Below are 20,593 nucleotides of genomic sequence, written 5' to 3'. Positions count from 1 at the left end.
CATTTAAGTATTAATAATAATTTTCTTTCTCTTAAATGAAATTACTACATTTTTTGGTGCTCTTCCAGTTTCCCTTTATTCAAAACAGAGGGAGTGGAGCCTGGGAGGGCTGAAGGGTATACATAAACTGTAGTACCTCACTGCCAATTGAATTTCGTACCTTCCCCACCCCACCCCCCCCCCCCCCCATAAACGATATTCAATCTTTTTCCGCCATCCCTGTTTATGACCATGTTTCTGGAAGCTTTTTTTTCCTCTCAACAATTGAAAGTCCACTGTTAACAGGGGCGTATCCAGGATTTTCTAACCCGGGGGCGCGAATCACTATCTAAGCGGAGTGCCACCATCGGTTCGCGCGTAGCGTACAAAAAAATTCTTGTTTTGATACCACCCAGATCACCGGAAATGGCACTTCTCGGGCTTGAAAATGACCAACCAGATGTACACTCTTTGCCTGAGAACCAAGTATTTCCCAATAGTTTTTTTTTTCCATCCATAACCTTTTTGAAGATTGTCACCAGTCACAAATCATGTTCAACCTCATCGCATTTTCTCATGTAACATTGCTTTTGTAGGTGATTCTACGTCGCGGCCACAATATCCGTCAGCCCCACTTTTCAAGGTTTTAAGCCATTATTTGTTCAGAATTTGAAAATTCACATTTCTCGTGAATAAACTCACTTCAAAACATACTCATAATGTTGTACAAAATTTCATCTATGGACAACCAATATAGAAAAACCTCCTCCAACCCCTAACAGACCGGTCAAAATTGCACGAGTAGAGGGAAGTGTGATGCAGAATGTTGGTCAGAAATTTTCGAAAATTCAGACAGAGTTAATTTATTGGTGTACAAATATGAAAACCTCTTATAACGGCTATTATAAAACTTCGTTGAAGGAAATAAAAAAATAGCAGATATTTCCGAAACCGAACACTATACACATAGGCGTAGGAGGCGGTGGGGTGTGGGGGAGGTGCAGCCCCTAATTCGCCATTACTAATGTAAAAGAGAGTTTTGACGTAATTGGACCTCCATGCTTTTTCTCCATCTACATAAGACATTTCGTTGTTTACATTAGCATCCCGCGGTATACTGCGCAACTTTCACGGACTGTACGGAACACGATACGGCATGCGTTGTAATAACCGATGCTTGTTTATATGATATTGACATTAACATGTTGAACGCGCGCGAAAATTGTTGGTTATTTTTTCGGGCAAGTCGGACAGTTTTGAGGCTTTTCATCCTGGAACGCCATTTTCATGCTCACTGATATGATATGATATCTGCTGTTTGCTTTACAAATTCGAACAGGCGCGTAGCGAGGAATTTGCCAAGGGAGGGGCGAAGCCTGTAGGCAAATTATCTAAGCGTAGCGCCACCATAAGTTGGCGCGAAGCGTACAAGCAAATTTTGGCCGAAAATGCCAGCCAGATCGCTGCAAATGACACTTCCCAGGCCTTGTAAGTTGCATCTAAGCACTTTCTATTTTGAAATTACTAGCGATATCATAAAAAATATGCTGAAGGGGGGGGGGGCGGTCGCCCCCTTCCCGAAATGCGTCATGTTCCCCGACGACACGGACGAGTTCGAGACTAGCCACAGTTGGTTCCATACCACAATTCTACAATTGTTTAAGGCGTATATACACACACGCGTTATGATAGACCATATATAGTATATATATAGATCATGAGTGAGAGAGGGAAAATGGAAACGTCAAAAATGGAGTTGTTGGTATAAGGGGTAGGGTGAGGCACACCCCCATTCCGAAATCCTTGATCCGTCACTGGCTACCCTGTGTATATAATAATGTTCAGCGCTGTAATGATGTCACTGTTCCTCTTTCTCTTCCCGGTGTCTTGGCGTTTTTCTTTTACTCCCTCCTTTTCTCCTTTTTCTCTCTTTCTTCTTTTTCTTTTCACTTCCTTCCTCTCCTCCTCTTTTTTCCCCCCTTTTGTCTTCTCTTTTTTTTCTCTCCTCTTTTTCTTACCCGGGGGGCGCGCGCCCCAACGCCCCCCCCCCCTGGATACGCGCCTGGTTAATCTGTGCGTTCTATTTGGTGTAAAGCTCTCGATGTCCAATTTGAATATCGATTTATTCCAATATGAAAATAGTAAATAAATAAATAAACAAATAAGCAATGTACCACAACTGTTCCTTAACATAACACATACTTATATAGGTTATATGGCAGCATTAGTGTAACAGGAGCAAAAAGTTATAAAGGAATGTCTGAATTTTTTTTGTGGACTTGAAAGATTTCCTATACACAAGGGTCACACAGTAGAGTTATATTCTGGTAGCGTCGCCCAGAGCGAGGGAAGACTTCCGGCTATATTCTGGTCGGATTGAGGATACTGAAGGAACCCGGTGCCGGATCAAGGAATTAAAAAATGAACAGATTAGATCCTGTGCGGTAAATTGAAGCTGACTTACCATATAGGTCATGAGTCAGGCTGGAGCGTCAGTTCTAATCGCAAGCTTGTGGTAAACAATTTACTTTAACTTGTGCTTTGTTAAGGAGTAACTAACTCCCTGTCAGTTGCCTACTGAGTAGCTATAAGGGACTTGAAGGAGCTAATTGGAGTAAATAAATATATTATGTATTAGGTAGTAGTCTGATATGCAGTCCATCATTTTTTTTAAATAATAATAATAATGCGGTGCAAAAACTAATACTAGGTTAAGAGAAAAGAAAAGTTTGAAGACAGCGCTTGAATTTAATAATATAATCCAAAAACCTACATTCAACTGGGAGGTAGTTCCATAAACGTGGTGGAGCATTCTGAAAGCTACGGTCATGCACCGAAAGATTTTATACGCGACATTGGAACCTGAAGTTGAAATTGGTACGTATTGGTCTACATTTAACTTGAGGATGTAAGAGAAAATTAAGGTAGGTTGGGTATATCAGGTTTTAATGGCACGAAAAGTTAGAATGAGGATTTTATAGTCAATACAGAGTCTTATTGGTAACCAGTGTAGTTCTTCCACTATAGGAGTAACGGGGGTAAACCTGTTCGTCCTATCGACGATTCGAGCAGCCGTGTTTTGGATCCTTTGCAATCTCGATAGTTGGGATGTAGCTACATCAAATAGAAGAGAATTGCCATAATCAAGCCTACTCGAGATTACAGCATGAATAAATTTCTCTGTTGCAGGCCTATCGAGAAATTTCCTAAGTTGCCAACCCGCCTTTTTTATTGTCGACTTACATACTCGCTGATCCATATAGCAAGATGAGTGTCCATATAGACACCGAGATTGCGGACTACCGGAACAGAGTTTATGACCTCGTCACCAATTCTCAAAGAAAGCTAATTTGATCTCAATACATCATTAGACCTACTTCGGAAAACAATGACCTCAGTTTTTATATCGTTTAACTTAAGATACGTATTGGACATCCATATCCCGACTTCCTGAATGCATGACTCCATCTTAGATACAACTAATTTAGATGTTTTGGATCGAAGGCAACATAAAGTTGTGTGTCATCAGCATACAACATATAGGTAACATCATAAGAACTAATAATGTTTCATGGCAAAGAGGTATATATAGTAAAGAGAACAGGACCGAGAATTGACTCTTGAGGTACCATAGGCGTAGGAGCCTAATTTGATTTGGGGGGGGGGGGGCTGTAACGACTTGCCCGAAAAATATAACCAACATTTTACGTGCGTTCAACACCTTAATGTGCTATCATACAGGCATTCATCGGTTATTACATCACATGCCGATAACCGATGAATATATAAATACCAAATACTAAAGTGCTGACATCATGAAATAAAACATGCTCAAGAGCACTATAGAAAAGAACCAATTCCTGGAATATAAAGGAATGAATGCCTATATGACATGCACATTAAAATGTTGAATGCGCGCGGAGCGCGCGAAAAAGTTTGGTTATATTTTCCGTGTTATTACCCTTCCATATTGGTTATAATTATTGGGTAAGTCGTTACAATAATAACGATAATAATAATATCAGTTTAACCATTGAAAAATACATTGCAAATTATTCTTATTTCAGTAGGTGCCCGAAAAATTCTCAGCATATTGCCCGAATTTTCACCAAAAAAATTGAAAAACACATTGCAAATTATTCTTCTTTCAGTAGGTGCCCGTAAAATTCTCAGCATATTGCCCGAATTTTCACCAAAAAAATTGAAAAAACACATTGCAAATTTTTCTTCTTTCAGTAGGTGCCCGTAAAATTCTCAGCATATTGCCCGAATTTTCACCAAAAAAATTGAAAAACACATTGCAAATTATTCTTCTTTCAGTAGGTGCCCGTAAAATTCTCAGCATATTGCCCGAATTTTCACCAAAAAAATTGAAAAAACACATTGCAAATTTTTCTTCTTTCAGTAGGTGCCCGAAAAATTCTCAGCATATTGCCCGAATTTTCACCAAAAAATTTTGGTTGGGGGGCTGCAGCCCCCCAGCCCCCCCCCCCGCCTCCTACGCCTATGTGAGGTACCCCATGGTGGAGATCATGAGTATTTAGGCCTATTGCGGACACTTAGATAAGTTGTGATCGACATTCCAGGTAGGATCTAATCCAACTCAAAGCGACTCCGGAGAAGCTGAAATAAACCTCCAATTTATGGACTAGAATACTATATATGGTCTACCGTGTCGAAAGCTGCAGACAATCTATTAAAACTAATAGTACACACGTCCTGTTCTCAATTGCACAGAGGATATCATTTTGAAATCTAAGTAGAGCTGTTTCTGTGAAGTAAAACCTGAACGGTATATGCAGATTGGAAGGGATCAAAAGGCAGTTAGTATTCTTAATATGTGCTGCAACTTGATCAAGAACAGCCCTTTCAATAACCTTAGATACAAACGGTAAGCTAGACACTGGTCTGTAAGTATTCAAGTCATTAACATCCAGTTTTTTTTTTGTAGAACTGGTATTACAACTGCTTGTTTGCATGGACTAACAAAAAAAAAACACTAGCCAGGGATGTGTTGACAATTGGAAATTGGAGAGAGACAGATTTACAATCCTTAACCAACCGTGTTGGAACAGGGTCAAGACAACAACGCTTAGATGAGCGTCCCGACATAATATTCACCACCTCGTCTGTAGAAACTTCACGAAAGTTAGAGAAACCTTCAGATGCAATATTGCCGGACGTTCCATGCTGGTGAGACCCAAAGTTAGATGGCCTAATACTCGCCCGTATGGAAAGCCGTTTTAACATTTAATAAGGAATTTCAGATATCTCGAAATAATTTCAGATATCTCAAATTAAATTACAGATATCTCCAATTTATTTAAGATATCTACAAATAATTGCAGATATCTCAAAATCAATTTCAGATATCTCGAAATACCAGGTAATTTCAGATATCTGAAATTGAATTCGAGATATCTCGAATTCAATTTCAGATATCTCGAATTCAATTTCAGATATCTCGAATTCAATTTCAGATATCTGAAATAGAATTTCAGATATCTCGAATTCAATTTCGGATATCTCGAATTCAATTACAGATATCTGAAATTTCCCGATTAAATGTTAAAATGGCTTTCCATACGTGCCATTTTAACATTTAATCGGGAATTTATGCATATGCATTTCAGATATCTCGAATTCAATTGCAAATATCTCGAATTCAATTTCAGATATCTCGAATTAGAATTGCAGATATCTTGAATTCAATTTCAGATATCTCGAATTAAATTTAAGATATCTGAAATAGAATTTCAGATATCTGAATTAGAATTTCAGATATCTCGAAATCTATTTTAGATATCTCGGATTCAGTTTCAGATATCTCGAATTCAATTTCAGATATCTGAATTAGAATTTCAGATATCTCGAAATCTATTTTAGATATCTCGAATTCAATTTCAGATATTAAAAAAAAGAAACAATTTCAGATATCTAAAATTCCCGATTAAATGTTAAAATGGCTTTCCATACGCCCGGATATATTCGACTTTCTTCTCAAACTAACGAGCAAACTGTTCCGGTAATTCCGTTTCTGGTACATTGTTAGGAAAGCAACACTGTTATGATGTAGATTCACCTGTAAGTTATCTAATTACATCAAAAAGTGCTTTAGAGTTGTAACTGCACTCAGTAATTCTGTTTTGGAAAAAAATGACTTCCTTTGGACTGAAAAATGAAGGAAGAAACTTTCCTACATTGGGCCTTGTAGATTTCTTTGTCAATTGTTAATTTGGACTTACGGTATTTCTTTTCGAGCTTATTTCTCCTTAATTTCCGTTCTGAGACTATTACGTCAGATAACCACGGTGTAGGGGGTGTGAGTGGGGTGGGGGTGATGGGGGGTGGGGTGATGGGGGGTGGGGGTGATGGGGGGTGGGGTGATGGGGGGTGGGGGTGACGGCCAACCATGTGTCTCTTGGATGGAGCATAACTATCTAAGAGCTTATTCAGTGAATTGTTATAGCATGCAACATCTGTCAATGTCTCCTTCTCATCGGGAGTGAGAAAGGCCACGGACGGCTCGGATTTGAAGGCATCCATAGGAAATATGCGAAAACTTTCGAGACATGATGTAGCTAGTCTCTTTCGGTGTGGGCTTGAATAAATCCAATGTCGCAAGCATGATCGATGGTCACTGATATTGAAATCATGCTCTGAAATCCCACTGATGAAATTTCGATCAATAATATTGATAAGTAGGTCAAGTGTATGACCACTAACTTCAGAACTGTGGGCCCACTGCAGGCCCATAGTAAGGAATAATGACCCCAATCAGCACCAACAATGATGTAAAGAGGGCACAATACTCGTGTCATGTAGCTTGAGAGGTTTGTGTACACTGCATATGATGGTGACTCAGATATATGAGCCACCATCCAATATTGGACTCATAGCAGCCGGTCGGGGAGGCGGGGGAGGCAAGTACCCATTGTGCCCTGGCCAGGTATCGGGCCTGAGCCGCTGGTGTGCATCATGGTCGCACAAATTGTGCTCCTGGGATCACCATTTATTGTCCCCATCCAACGGGTAGGAGTGTTCCTCTTTTATCGGCCACTTGAAACCATTATGAAAGGTGATTTCCATTGAAACTGGTCGACGTTAAAATACTTCTCTTAAAAATATTGTCTTACAATACGTCCCTTAAAATCACTTAAAATACATCTCTTAAATTCAAATTTCGATCCTTCATGACCTACTTATGAAAACCTCAATAGCTCAACTAATGTTTGAACCAGTGGAGCGTAAATGATGCGTTTCAGCTCTTTTTCCGTTTAGTTTTGGCCGCAGCAAATAGAAGCTAGAAATTTATGTTTCGTAAGCACCAGAGGAACGAAAGTAGTGTAAGTATGAAACTCTATACTTAGCAAAGTTTAAAGAGAGTTCTGTTTTTCGTTCTGATGATTCTAAATCACAAATTGTTTCAATTTTATGCGGCTTCTCAGGGCTGGCAGTGTAAATTGGCTTAAGTTTAGCTTCAAAACCCCTCATGTACGCCAATAACTTTTATTTACCCCAGCCTTGTATACAAGGGCGGCGGAACCGGGGGGCACAGGGGGCACGTGCCCCCCACTTTTCCTCAGGTTAAAAATGTGCCCTTTTTCTGCATAAAAATTTCTAAATGAAAGAAGAGTTTACAAAGCGAAACCCACGTCGAATGAAATATTTCGGGAAGTTTAAAATGTTTACTACCACAGGCGTAGGAGCTCAAATTGATTTGGGGGAGCTGTAACGACTTGCCCGAAAAATATTACCAAAATTTTTCGCGCGCGTTCAACACGTTTGTGTGCATATCATTATAGGCATGTGTTGGTTATTACATTACATGCCAATAACATACAATCTTTTGCCGTGTTATAACTCTTCCAAATTGGTTATTATTATTGGGAAAGTCGTTACAATAATAATGAGAATAATAATATCAGTTTAACCATTGAAAAACACATAAAAAAATATTTTTCTTTCAGTATTTTGACATATTTCATTTGCTTTCATGCATGTATCGATCGCGTGTGCAGGGACTTGGACTCTATAATGATTTCACCTCATTTGGTCTTTTTCCTTGTTTCCCAATTTGCACATTAGATATTGCAGTGCTAGTATGCATTGTTTCCTTGAGGGGGGGGGGGTGGCGTTGATGGGGTGATGTGTATACGCAAATAAGATAATACAATAAGAGTTATAACGGGTACTAAATATCAATCGAATTTCTGCAAAGTGCCCTTCGACGTTGGTGCCCCCCAGCAGGCGCGGCGGAACGGAAAAATTATTGGGGGGGGGGGGCTAATGTGTGGAGACTATCTAAGCGGAGCGCCACCATCGGTTGGCGCGGAGCGTACAAGAAAATTTGGGGTTTTTTCAAACCCCCAGATGGCGGGAAACGGCACTTCCCGAGTGTTTTATGCTGCGAATACCTGGCCCTAAAATATGGGTCTAAAGCCTGCAATTTCTCAGATTGCACGTAAAGTCTGTAAAAACATTGTAATTTGTATATTCGATGGTGTTTTAAGAGAGTAGCTATTACTCGTAGTGTACTCGCAAAGACGTTTTTGAGTGTAGTAAGGGCAGTGGCGGAGCTAGGGGTATTGGTCGGGGGGCAAGAATGGTCTGTAGGGGCGCTTTCGACACTATCTAAGCGGAGCGCCAACACAGGTTGGCGCGGAGCGTACAGAAACTGTTTGAGTAAAGATACTCCCGAGATTGCAGGAAATGACCCTTTCCGGGGCCTTGCTAATTTGCAGATAAACAAATAAGAAAACAGATGCGCAATAAAATAGTCAAAAATCGCGAATAAGTAAAAAGTAGTGAAAAGCTGAAAAGGGCGCCAGCAGTCCATTTGAGTCCGTCAGGGGGGGGGGGGGCATCCGCCCCTGACTGTATATATGGACGCTCGATCCGCCACTAAGTAAGGGGATGTTGGAGAACTGGCTGAAATGAGGCAAATCATTGGCCTAAGACGAAGTTGTGTTACGCTTACCGGTACTCACACTCACTGCTTCCACTTTTCACGGGGCGTGAAGACGCGGTTGGGGTGACAATGTGGTCTATAGCCAAGGGACGGGCCGACGGTCCCCCAGCAATTACTAAAATTATTACACCTATATAGAGTATACGTGTGCATCGGACAGATCGACAAGTATGCATTGAATAATGGGCAGATGTACGTTCCGGAGCCTTGGTAAATATTGGGGGGGGGGGGGGGCTTATGATGCATTTGCCCCCTCAACTTTTTTATTGGGGGGCTGAGCCCCCCCAAGCCCCCCCCCCCCCCGGTTTCGCCGCCACTGCCCCCCAGATTAAAAGTGCTTCCGCCGCTCTTGCTTGTATACACTCTGATACAAATTTATTCTAGCCGAAACATTCCAATTGCTAGCAGATTATTCGGTTGGAAGATTAACCACTTTTGTCCTCAAGCAGAAGGAACGAAAAAAAAAGAAATGGCTACCAGGGTGATAACCCCAGTTAGGCAGGCCTGGAATCAAGGTATGTTGGCTTCAATCAATGTCAAGTTATGATGTTATCATAAGAAAACTTTTGAATATCAAGTAGGTTTCCTTTTTGCAAAGAAGAGCAACATGTGGCTTAATATAACACTCGAGTCGATCTCTAGTCTCACTTGGCTAGACTTTACGTTAGGCTAGGGGCCTAACTTACTCTCAATTTCGTCTTACTGTGTTAGGCCTAGGGTGAAGTTTTCAGGAAGCCTAGCATGTGCCTAAGCTTCAGCTAAGCACAGACGCTCCCAACGATGTTGTAAAACGATGTTTTAGAACGATGGTTACAATCTGACATCTAAACATGGCAACTGCAGTGTCTGTTATTACAGCAGCAGGTACTAATTTAGAATCCGTACCATTCCTAACCCTATTCCCTACTTCCTAACCCTAATTCCCTACTTCCTAACCCTAATTCCTAACCCCTAACCCTACTCCCTAACCCTACTTCCTAACCCTAATTCCTAGCCCCTAGTAAGCTTTCCCATTCATATGGTATGGATTCTAAAGTTAGGCCCAGCAGCATATGTATCACTCAAGTTAACCCTAGCCTAGAAGTAGAAGCATACCCTAGTACCACTAGGTACGTCCTAGGCCTAGTACCGTACCGAAAGACTTTCCTAGGCTTAGGCTATACTAAAAGCTAGACCAAACTTAAATTAAAGTCTTAAGGTAGGCCTAATTCCCATTGACTGCTTAGGCTATGGCCTAATGTCTGTTTAACTGATTGTCAGTAATATACGAATGTTATAAGTTCTTAATTACCTGTAGTAAAGGGTTCACAATTGATGCACCTTCAAATATTACTAACAATGACACAGCAGGCAACCTTAACTTTTGGCAGTCAAGCAGAGTTACATATTTGATGGGTTTTTATCCATTTCAGGTTTATGCTGATCAATTTTTTTTTACCTTCAACACCCTCCCCCCAGTTTTGGACATTGTTTGGGCATTAGGAAAAGCTTACTCCCTAAAAATAACCGAAGTACTTAAATATAATACCTTAATATACCTTAAAAATATATAATATATATACCACTACTCTCTGGGACCTGACATGTCAGAGCTTAGAGGCTCAGATAATAGCAAACAACATCCAAAGACAATGGATGTATACTTAGGCCTACACCACAGTTAGCTTATAGACGAATGTTTCAATTTAGGGGTATGAAAGAACTTGACATACAATTGAGTGATTTAGATTTTTTGTTGTGTAAAAGTAAGTTGGCCTGACGTTTCGATCCTAGCAGGATCTTCTTCAGAGGCTAAATGACAAGTAACAGTAAGGGACAAAAACACGCACAGAATACAGACAGGTTAATGAGCACGGTGAACACAATGAGATACATGTAAGGGGATTAGTAGACAACGATTTTTTCTTGATAGACATCGTTAATCAAGTTCTTAAGTGCGTCAATTATGAGCCCACAATGCTACTTCAGGGTATAAGAATCATACTAGTGCTCATTTGCAATTGTCCAGATAACAGGTTAAAGGATATATAAGAGAAAAAATAGCCAGAAGGCCTCTCAAATTCCAAACGATACATGTATTTTACTACAAAGTATTAATTACAGGTGGTGGAATTTCTTTCAAGAGCACCATATCTTTATGGAATATACAAAGAAATTATCCTTGTAGCAGATACTGTTCTTGATGTATGACTTTAATTTATCAAAAGCTGCCTTTCTTTGATGAACACTCACAGTTATTATTTTAACTTTTAACCCTTTTAACCCAATGTCTAAATTGATCGAAGTACCTAACAATGTTTTTTTGTAATTCCAAGTATGCTAAAAAGGGAACAAATTGACACCCATGTTGATAATTGTTTCAAAGTTAAGAAATCACTGAGAAATCATATTCTCAATACTTGAGAATACATTGGAGGGATAGAATTACTTGCAGGAAGGTATAAATGTCTGTTTTATAGCATGCTAAATGACATATTAGGGGTAATAATTAGAGCTGTAAAAAATTTTGAGTAGAAATTGCCTAAAAGGATTGGAATATTTTTTTTCAAAAGATTAGACAAGAAAGACGTTTGTTTAACTTTTGCTGTTTTATTTTTGTTGACAGGCATCAGACAATTCTTGAAGTATTCTTGGGATAAGGAACCAGTCCTTGTAGTTTCAATAGTCACAGGGTGTGCATGTGAGTAAGAAGTATTTGTATTTCATTAATCGTAGGCTGTGCATGTGAGTATCAAGTATTTTAAGTTCATTAGTCATAGGGTGTACATATGAGTATCAAGTCCCCATATATTTATCAGGGTGAGAAATGAAATAATGTCTGTTAATATAAGCAAAGTAAGTTTTTTTTCCAGTAGAACCTCTGTTTTTTTTTACATTATTCCATGTGACTGTGTATATTCTTTAATTGTGTCGTTTTGAAATAAAATCTAATACTTATAAAAATTCCACAAACTTAAGGGGGGGATCATTAATAGGTTTTCAAACCTTTTTATTTAGCGTGCCGAAATTTGCAGGTTAAAATGATTACTTTACCTAAATAATTTAGTAGTCTGGGAGGGATTGGGAGTGTTGGTTAGAAGTTATTGCCCACCACAGATGAAAGTTCAGCTTTTACCCTGTGAGCTAATGTGAGCTGTAGGTTTTATGTTCAAAGTTTTTCCCATATAGTATATGTAATGAATTTAAAAAAAGGAAAAAGATTGACTTTTCTTTATTCTTTCACTTTTCAGTACCACTTGCATGGCTGGTAACACCCAAGTCATATCTGGCCAGACTTACAGATGATAACGTTAAATTTCCTAGAGAATATCCCAGTAAGTATGGGTTTGTTGCATTTCCTTCAAAACTTGTACTACTTATCATCAGACATGCCTCACTCAATAGTAAAAATCACTTATATATTTGTTCTTTTATTGTGCTCAGCTCTTGGTTGTTTTCCAGAGATGATATAAAGGCAAAATTTGGTTGAATTTTTGTTTCGGGCATTGTTGTTGTTAAAGGAATGGTGGGGGGGGGGGGTGGTAAAGAGGTCCAATCAGCACATGGTTTTTGACTTTTCAGTTTATTAAAGTAAACATGTCACTAACATTTCTGTATGTGTAGTAAACTTGGCCTGGTTGAAATTGTTTGGTAAATATTTTCAAAAATAAATTTGTTGTCCTAGTATATATTAAGAGTTGTGACGAATAAAGCACCAAAGTGAAGGAGATTCGATCGGAATACAGTAGTTTGCCAGCAAGACAATTATGTCATAATTTACACCTTATTTTAGATGATACTATTTCTTTGTTCAAGGGGTGATTCTGGTCGGTGAATATTTTTCTTCTTCTTTCGATCATATTTGCAGCACCTGTAAGATACGAGGAAAGCAAAACAGGACCACCGACCTCAGTATGACGTTGAAGAGAGCATTCATTGTGTATACCATAGGTCAAAGGTCACATGCCTTTCAGAAATGTGTGACCTCAAAGACACTATATATTTAAAATGAGATTACTGTTTGCCATGAAAATATCCGAAAACAGAGAAATGAGTTGGAAGTTGGAACTTTAGAAAAGGACGATCTGGCCCAGTACATCAAAATATGAAGAAACTCTTTCAGTCCTGCAACCAGAAACCAGACTGTCATAGATTCATCAAATTCCTGTTCCTTCCTTCACACTAAAGTATATATCAAGTAACAGTCCTTAAATGAGGTCTTAATTTTGAATTGTACCCTCTGGTTCTCATCAGTGATTGTTCTATTGATAGCAAGATCGTCATTATCAACTAGAGACAAAATGGAATGGGTTGATGGTGGGACAGAATGGGAAGCATTGTAAGCTGTGCATTACGTAAACAGTCACCATCTTGATGATGTTAACTATAACTTGACAAACAGCTGAATGAACCTACATTAGAGTGTCAATTTCAGATCTGGGTCATGAATATCATTTTGCCAATTTTTATGAATACATTGAAGAAGAAAAAACTCACGTTTGAGGGAATTTTTTTTTTCCATCCTATCTAATGAGATGTGAGGATTTTGAAACATTACATTGTTGCTTCCTTCTAATGTACTCTGAATAAATGTCTTGGATGAATGATAAGAGAAATGTATGAATAGCAGTGGAAACAGGAAATAAACAATTAACACTGTTTGTTTAGTTATCATGCAACATTTATTTGACTGGAGTTTACTAACTTACATTGTACTGGAAAAAGATTGTTCCAACACAAAAAAAAAAATATGAAAAAAAAAATATCAGCATGTCGTGTCTTCTTTTAATGATTCCCCTTTTAACTTAATTTTAGTGACCATATTTAACTAGCGTTTATAACGAGCGAAACTAAACTTGCCGTATCTATTTGAATGATTAACAAAATTCTGTCATAATACTCTTTGACTGATGCTCCATTCAAACTTGAAAATTGAAAGGAATCTTTTTAACGCTCAACTAAACAATAGCACAAATTTTACAAGTAGTCCCTAACAATTCAGTAGTTTTACACAATATTTTGGTTCCTTTTGGAAATAATACACAATTGAAATGTGTTCAAGAATAACACGATAACACAAACGGATCGTATTGTACACATTGCCCAAGCCTTGCCTTCATTAAACTTTAATCCTTTTTAAAATGCAATTAAAACAATGGTAGCAGATAAGGGAATGATTAGAGGTGTGTGTGTGGATTAGGGGGGTAGTTGGGGGGGGGTAGTTAGAGACAAAGGACCAAACTATGTCATCCACATAAGTGAATGACAAGATGTATTTGTTGGTGATAATGGCATAGTACTGTAATCTAGAACACATTGTCCTAAATGCTGTTTATCAAACAAATTCCAGATAATTATCATTGAATAAGGGGTTAATCAACAGTCTAGCTTGCGTTACTCACATGATTAATGCACGATCGGGGGATAATGCAAGCGATGCACGAGGGCTCAGCTGACCTGAATGGACCAATAGGATTTAGGAATCTTTACTAAGTATGAATGAACATTAATTAACCTGAAATGCCTGTTTTGTGTTTCCAATATGTTCAGAAACTGAAGATTGCTACAGAGAATAACAGCTTCAACATTAAAATATAGCAGATTTTAGAGTTTGGTATTGGTCAGAAACTGAAGATGCTACAGAGAAAAACAGCATGAACATTAAAATATAGCAGATTTTAGAGTCAGGTATTGGTCAGGTAGATGTTACGAATTAGTATGTTGATATAACCGATGTACTATCACTTCTTTTCTAAAAGGAGAGATTGTAACCAAAGATTCTGGACACCGCAGTATAAATCAAATACATAATTATAAACCAAAGTGAGAAGGCTGACTTCCAGTAGATCTATGCTTTCACAACCAAGAGTAGCTATGTTCACATCTAAACATTGGGAGAAATGAACATTTATTTCCAGGACACAGCTCTATAATTCAGTGTTTATGGACGTAGCTGTCGTACTACAAACCCTTTCACATGATCCAATTGCAACCACATCTTACAAGTGTAACTTTTATACACATCAGTACTAAACATGAATTAGTCTACTAGAACAAATGAAGAAAACAAGAGTCCAAACATTTCATAAACATTGTTCATATGATGGTTATTATCATCATCTAGCTTACTGGTTCATCACTTGACCTTTGACCTCTCAGCCCTGGGTCACAGTCTTAAGTCACTGGCTACAACCTATTGTAGACTTGGACTAACAAGATAATAATGGTAACAATACCATTATCACCTTTAAAGATTCTGTCCCCTTTTTATGAAGGGCTCTCTAGAGGCCATTGGTAAAAAGAATTCCAGTGTTGCTATGGTAACTAAATACCCTCCACTTCTCAATGATGTGTGAACTTTGTACCTCTGTTATCACTCATTCATTAGTAACCTACTTTACAGATGAGACCTGTGTGTAACATAAACCCATATATTTGATGTGATGTACAATGGAATGTTTAATACTGAATGGAGTTGAATACTTGATCAATATGCAACCATGTGAATGGAAAGTTTTCAGACACCAATTTTTTTTTTATGATGCTTGGCAAATATCCATCGGCACCTAGAGGATATTTTAAGGAAGGTTTTTAAAAGACTACATTCATTGAACTCTAAGACAAGAGATTGAAATAAAAACCTCTAGTGGGATGTAGAGACCTGTAAAATATAAAATTGATATATGGAATCATTCATCCATTATCGCATCGCAAATTTTTCTTACATTTTACCGCAAGGTAAGAACGAAAAGGTTATTTTCAAATTCAGCATGACACTACTGAGTCTGTGAAAACGTGGGCATTCCTTTCCAATAAAGAATACCAGTAGGAATGGAATATAAAACTGGCCTTCACTCAAAAGAACATTTCCAAAATGAATGATGGTGACAAAAGCAAACAAAACTTGTCTCACTTTGTCTGAATCTTGACAGATTTTAAAACTTTCTAAATATTTCTGGGATAATGAATCCCCCGAAATGCGTTTTCACAATGTCCAAAGCATCCTAGACGATGCTTGTAGAAATTTAAACATGAGTTAATCATGATTAACTTCGCTAAGTAATCAACTCATGTGGATCATTATAATTGCCCAAGTTTATAATACTTTTCAACATCTGGTAGTAACAAATCCAGTCACAAACTCCTGGAACTCACTTCCAAACATCCTTAGCAATTTTAAGGATGTTAACAAATTTGAGACAACAATGTTGGATTTGATAACATGTAAATTTCCCAGTCATTAGGACAATCCTAATTATAATATCTTTTTTTGTTGAGACGGAATACTATCGGGACGCCTAATCCTGCTCACCTATAAATATTCATGCTAAACAGAAACAATAAACATCAGTGTGGCTTTAAGCCAACAATGTTGGTTTGACGTTGTGATACCCGAGAGGGGTTTTTAACAAATACTTAACAGAAATAACATGCAAATTTTCCAGTCATTAGGAAAATCTTAATTATAATATCTTTTTCTTTGAGACGGAATACTATCTGGATGCCTGGTCCCGCGCATCAATAAATATTCACGCTAAACACAAACAATAAACAACAGTGTGGCATTGAGCCAACAATGTTGGATGAGATAACATGCAAATTTTCCAGTCATTAGAACAAACCTTATTATAACATCTTTATTCTTTGAGACTAAATACTATCTGGACGCCTGGTCCTGCACATCTATAAATATTCACACTAAACATAAACAATAAACATCAGTGAACTTAACCAAGGCATTGGAATGTGAATACACAGTGTTGACCTGCTGTATGCTTATTTAATTGGTGTCCCGGCATGAAAGAACTTTGACAAGACTGAATGACAATGTACGGACAGTACCATGAACGAAACATGCATCAATGATAATGACAATGGAAACATTTGGAGCATTGTGATTGACTGGCAAGAATCCACACCCCATTCATATCCTCAAGAACGTAAATGAAATTCAAATTATTGAGCCCTGTATTTCACAAAGTATGAGCCATTCAGTCATACCTTGTAATAGTGAAGGTGGTGACAGCTTGCTGCTACTTTAAGTAAAGTGCAACTTTCAAACTTTTTCACTTGCAATCATATAACTAACTAAGCTTCTTATTTGTGAATGACCTATGAATGAAATAGTCAAAGGTGAGAAACAGACTGTTAACAAACTGCTCATCTAGTTCAAAAGAACTACTCATGTATATAAGTTAGAGGGCCTACAATTTCGATGTTAGCAGGATCTCCTTCAGAAGCAGAAGGAAAAATCCTGCTAGGATCGAAAATTTCTGGCTCTCTATTAAACGTTTATACCGAAGTAACATCAAAGTGAGAACATAAAGTATTCAACATACTAGTCTGCTATTAAACAATAAATAAAAATTGAGCCTCCTTTAGTTACAAAGCACCACATTGGAAATTAACTTCTACTCTTTCTGATTCTTTTAGCTCTCATCATCTTAGGTTCTGTCATCAATTCTTCCACAAAGTGTTTTTTACAAGTTAATTAAAAAAATAAATATAACTTTAAAGAGAGGAACCATTTGTTAGAAGCAAACGATAGGTTTGCAGGATAAAGCACTCGTTTCCAGAGTCAATTAGAGGGCTCAGGGACATATGGAATGAAGAACTTATTCTTCTTTTCATAATTTCATAAATTTGAAGACTTCCAAACAGAGGGTGAAGTGGCGTTACTGTCCCAGGAACCCATTCGGGCTCCCACTGGCCACTGGATGAAAGTTATAGATAATCATAAATAATATGCAAATTAATTTGATTAAAGCACCACTGCATTGCACATTGTGACCAATGAGAGCATATTGCAATATCAACAAATATTGTGTTCAGAACTAATCAACCAAAAGTTTATACATCAATTTAAGTATTTTTCACAACAAATTCCCGGTGTCCAGAAGTCTGTCTTCATGTTGCCAAAAATCTCACATACTTTGAGAGTCAAATTAACAAAGACATGTTTTACCATTTTTGACAATCAATAAATGCCTCTCGGCTTTGGCCTAAACCAACTCGAAGCACTTTCCATGTGTTTTGACAGTATGCTTTTTGCTAACTTCTTTTTCTGTCTTTGTTTTCTTTTATATCATTTTCAGATATAATTTACATGGGATTCTCAACCAGTTCTAAACCCTCTTTTGTTGAAAGAAAGAATAATGCCCTGAGAGTGCGGGTTAAGAAACTAATAATATAAACTACTGATGCCAAATAATAAAAATAATATGATGTTTTGACAACCAGATTGGATTTTGTTTACTGGGATGAATATGGATGACTTGATACTTACAGATCCACATAATTAACTTTATGATCGCTTTATGAGGCTTATTTGCTCTGTAATTATTCTTAAAAAACTCTCCCTTTGCTTTAAACAACCGCATAAAGAAATGATAAGAACACCAGACGATCACTGCTTGGTGGTGTCCTCCTTTTTGATCCTTTTGTTTTCTCAGTTTGGATATCTGTTGAATATGTTAATATGTTAATGTTGAATATGCTAATGTTGATTATGTTAATTTATCTCGGGTACCTCACCTATTTTCCCCAAAAAATTAAGGTTCAAATCTTCCTCCTTCTTGTCTGACCTAAGGTTTCATTTCTCTGAAAACAATCAATTTGTTTTTGGTCCAAAAAGGAACTTGTTTATCTCTAAAACGTGTTAACCCTAGCTGACGTGACGGTAACCGTTGTCATGGTAACAACTGCAGACACACAAAAGTGAAAAAGCAAAGTAAGGGTAAACACTAATTCCACTTTTAAATACCACCTTAGCTTTACGGGGTTGACTAAATCCTTGCTACTTTATGAATTAATAAATTAATAAATAAATAAATACTTTGAGAGTTGCTTATAGAATTCTTAGCAAACACCACATTTTGGATACAAATCCAAGCCATTTCCTACCCAGACACTTGGAGTAAAATACCTTCCATTACATCATATGCCGAAATTAAGAAACAGTTTCTCGAACTTGCCAAACTCTATAGGGTCGTAACCCGCCAAGGCATTGTCTTTCAATTACTGCTACATTGTGGAATCAACAGAGATTAAAATTAAGACAATGCCAAAAATATATTTGGCTGCTTCAATTGCCGTAAGTTACAAAGATGTTTCTTTCACCTGAAATATTTGCTTGTTTTCTCATCACCTTTCAAATCCCAAATTCCAAAACCTATACCCACACAAACATCACCTTTGAAAGTAAATGCCAAACCTTTACCCACACCAACATCAAATACTACTAATATTTACATCATTCTGATGAAAAATGTTACTCGGTTCAGTTTTTTCTATTGTTGAGGAGGGGGCTCCCCACAAGAATAAAACAAAGTTTTGCGGAAGATGTAATAAATATTTGCAATTGGACAAGAAAACGATAATGCCATTTACGGACCAACACTTACTTTTTTTTATGCACACGAGAAATAACATGAAAACACATAAATTAGCTTTTTAACAAAAGCCACTAGCTGAAAAGAAAGAAGAATTGAAACAAGTTCACTATAAAAGTAAGACAAATTACTTATACAAAATATTTAATTCCAATACTTCCATGGAATGTATCAAGACCTAACATGAGTCCACCCCCTCCCCCACCCCCCTCCCCCTCCCTCAGAGAAAAACCAAACCAGCACAAAAACATGCAAAACTATTTTGATCTATTTTAATACTTGTAAAGTACAAAATTCAACAGAATTTGTATCTAGTTTTGGTGAATTAGCAACTCTGTTTTTCCTTCTGAGAAAAAAGGCAAGATTGCTGGGGGAATAATTCGAGGGAGGATGGAGGAATGGGGGGGAGAGGTGGGGTGGGAGAAGAGCATAGGTTATTATCAGAAAAACAACAAGAATAGATGAAACGATGAGATGATACTAAACTTATCACCTCTCTCTCAACAGACCATTCAATTTTATCATCACTTTTTGGATAGTGGACTGCTCTGAAAGTTTGCTGCTAATTTGACCTGTGACCTGCTTCTCGACCTGGTCGGTGATCTCAGCGGGGAGGACAGGGACGAAGATGGCAGCGAGGAGTAGTCGGCAAAGTCGTCCCTTTGGGAGAGAGATTGGCTGATTGATGATGGGAGGGAGGAGATCGGTTGCTCCTGACTGGTTGAGGTGCTACCGTCTCTCACGTACAAGGAAGAGGATAAACTGCTGTCCAGTAAATGCTTCTGTTGCTGTTGATCTGGGTATCGTAAAGGAAATAATGAATAGTATACAAGACCAGGCCTGACAAAAGGGTGCTGGTGGGGGGGGGGGGTGGCGGGGAGGGACAGGAGGTTAAGCTCCAGTGTCTAGGATTATAAGGGGGCCTGGAAAAATGCTGAGGGGGACCCAAATATATGGTACAAAGAATAGGGTATACTAACTGTTATAATAAACTTGAGGAAAAATGAACAGTGCATAAGGTGGCAGAGTCACATAATAGTCCTATTCCCCCCTGCCCAAGTGGTCCGACCTGGCTATCAACGCCTGAGACCATTAAAGGAAAAGCACACCCGGGTAGCCATCATCCTTTCCTTAAATAGCAGAAATTCCAAAAAGCTAAGAAAACTCTCGTTTTGTTTGGGAGATGTAATATTAACACAATACTGTCAACAAGATAATTATCAGTGACCCAGTTGCTCTAAAGGAACCAGTTTACTCCTGACTAATTATGGGG

General features: G+C 38.0%; 2 protein-coding genes across 2 annotated transcripts in view; one reads left to right on the top strand and one right to left on the bottom strand.

The window, feature by feature from the left end:
- The first annotated feature begins 9,343 nt into the window (after window positions 1-9,343).
- Window positions 9,344-14,059, top strand: LOC139960201 (NADH dehydrogenase [ubiquinone] 1 alpha subcomplex subunit 3-like). The gene is made up of 4 exons (XM_071958388.1): window positions 9,344-9,465; window positions 11,556-11,630; window positions 12,181-12,264; window positions 12,798-14,059. Exons 1-4 carry the CDS (start codon window positions 9,420-9,422, stop codon window positions 12,845-12,847), a joined length of 255 nt encoding a protein of 84 aa, XP_071814489.1. The 5' UTR covers window positions 9,344-9,419; the 3' UTR covers window positions 12,848-14,059.
- Window positions 13,943-20,593, bottom strand: part of LOC139960191 (meiosis regulator and mRNA stability factor 1-like) — a 31,825-nt gene continuing 25,174 nt past the window's right edge. The window contains exon 27 of the mRNA XM_071958370.1: window positions 13,943-20,116. Within this exon, the coding sequence (XP_071814471.1) occupies window positions 19,845-20,116 (272 nt within the window). The 3' untranslated portion in view covers window positions 13,943-19,844. The remainder of the gene's footprint in view (window positions 20,117-20,593) is intronic.

Source organism: Apostichopus japonicus, chromosome 19, assembly GCF_037975245.1.
Source record: "Apostichopus japonicus isolate 1M-3 chromosome 19, ASM3797524v1, whole genome shotgun sequence".
Classification (NCBI taxonomy): Eukaryota; Metazoa; Echinodermata; class Holothuroidea; order Aspidochirotida; family Stichopodidae; genus Apostichopus; species Apostichopus japonicus.
The sequence above is the reverse complement of the archived record's forward strand: the minus strand, read 5'-3'. Positions and strand labels throughout refer to the sequence as shown.

What these genes read in the sequence shown, in the direction of transcription:
- LOC139960201 (XM_071958388.1), top strand. Translation starts at nt 9,420, where the DNA reads ATGGCTACCAGGGTGATAACCCCAGTTAGGCAGGCCTGGAATCAAG. An exon ending in TAGGCAGGCCTGGAATCAAG is followed by an intron (nt 9,466 to 11,555) that starts GTATGTTGGCTT and finishes TTTTGTTGACAG; the next exon opens with GCATCAGACAATTCTTGAAG. An exon ending in AATAGTCACAGGGTGTGCAT is followed by an intron (nt 11,631 to 12,180) that starts GTGAGTAAGAAG and finishes TTCACTTTTCAG; the next exon opens with TACCACTTGCATGGCTGGTA.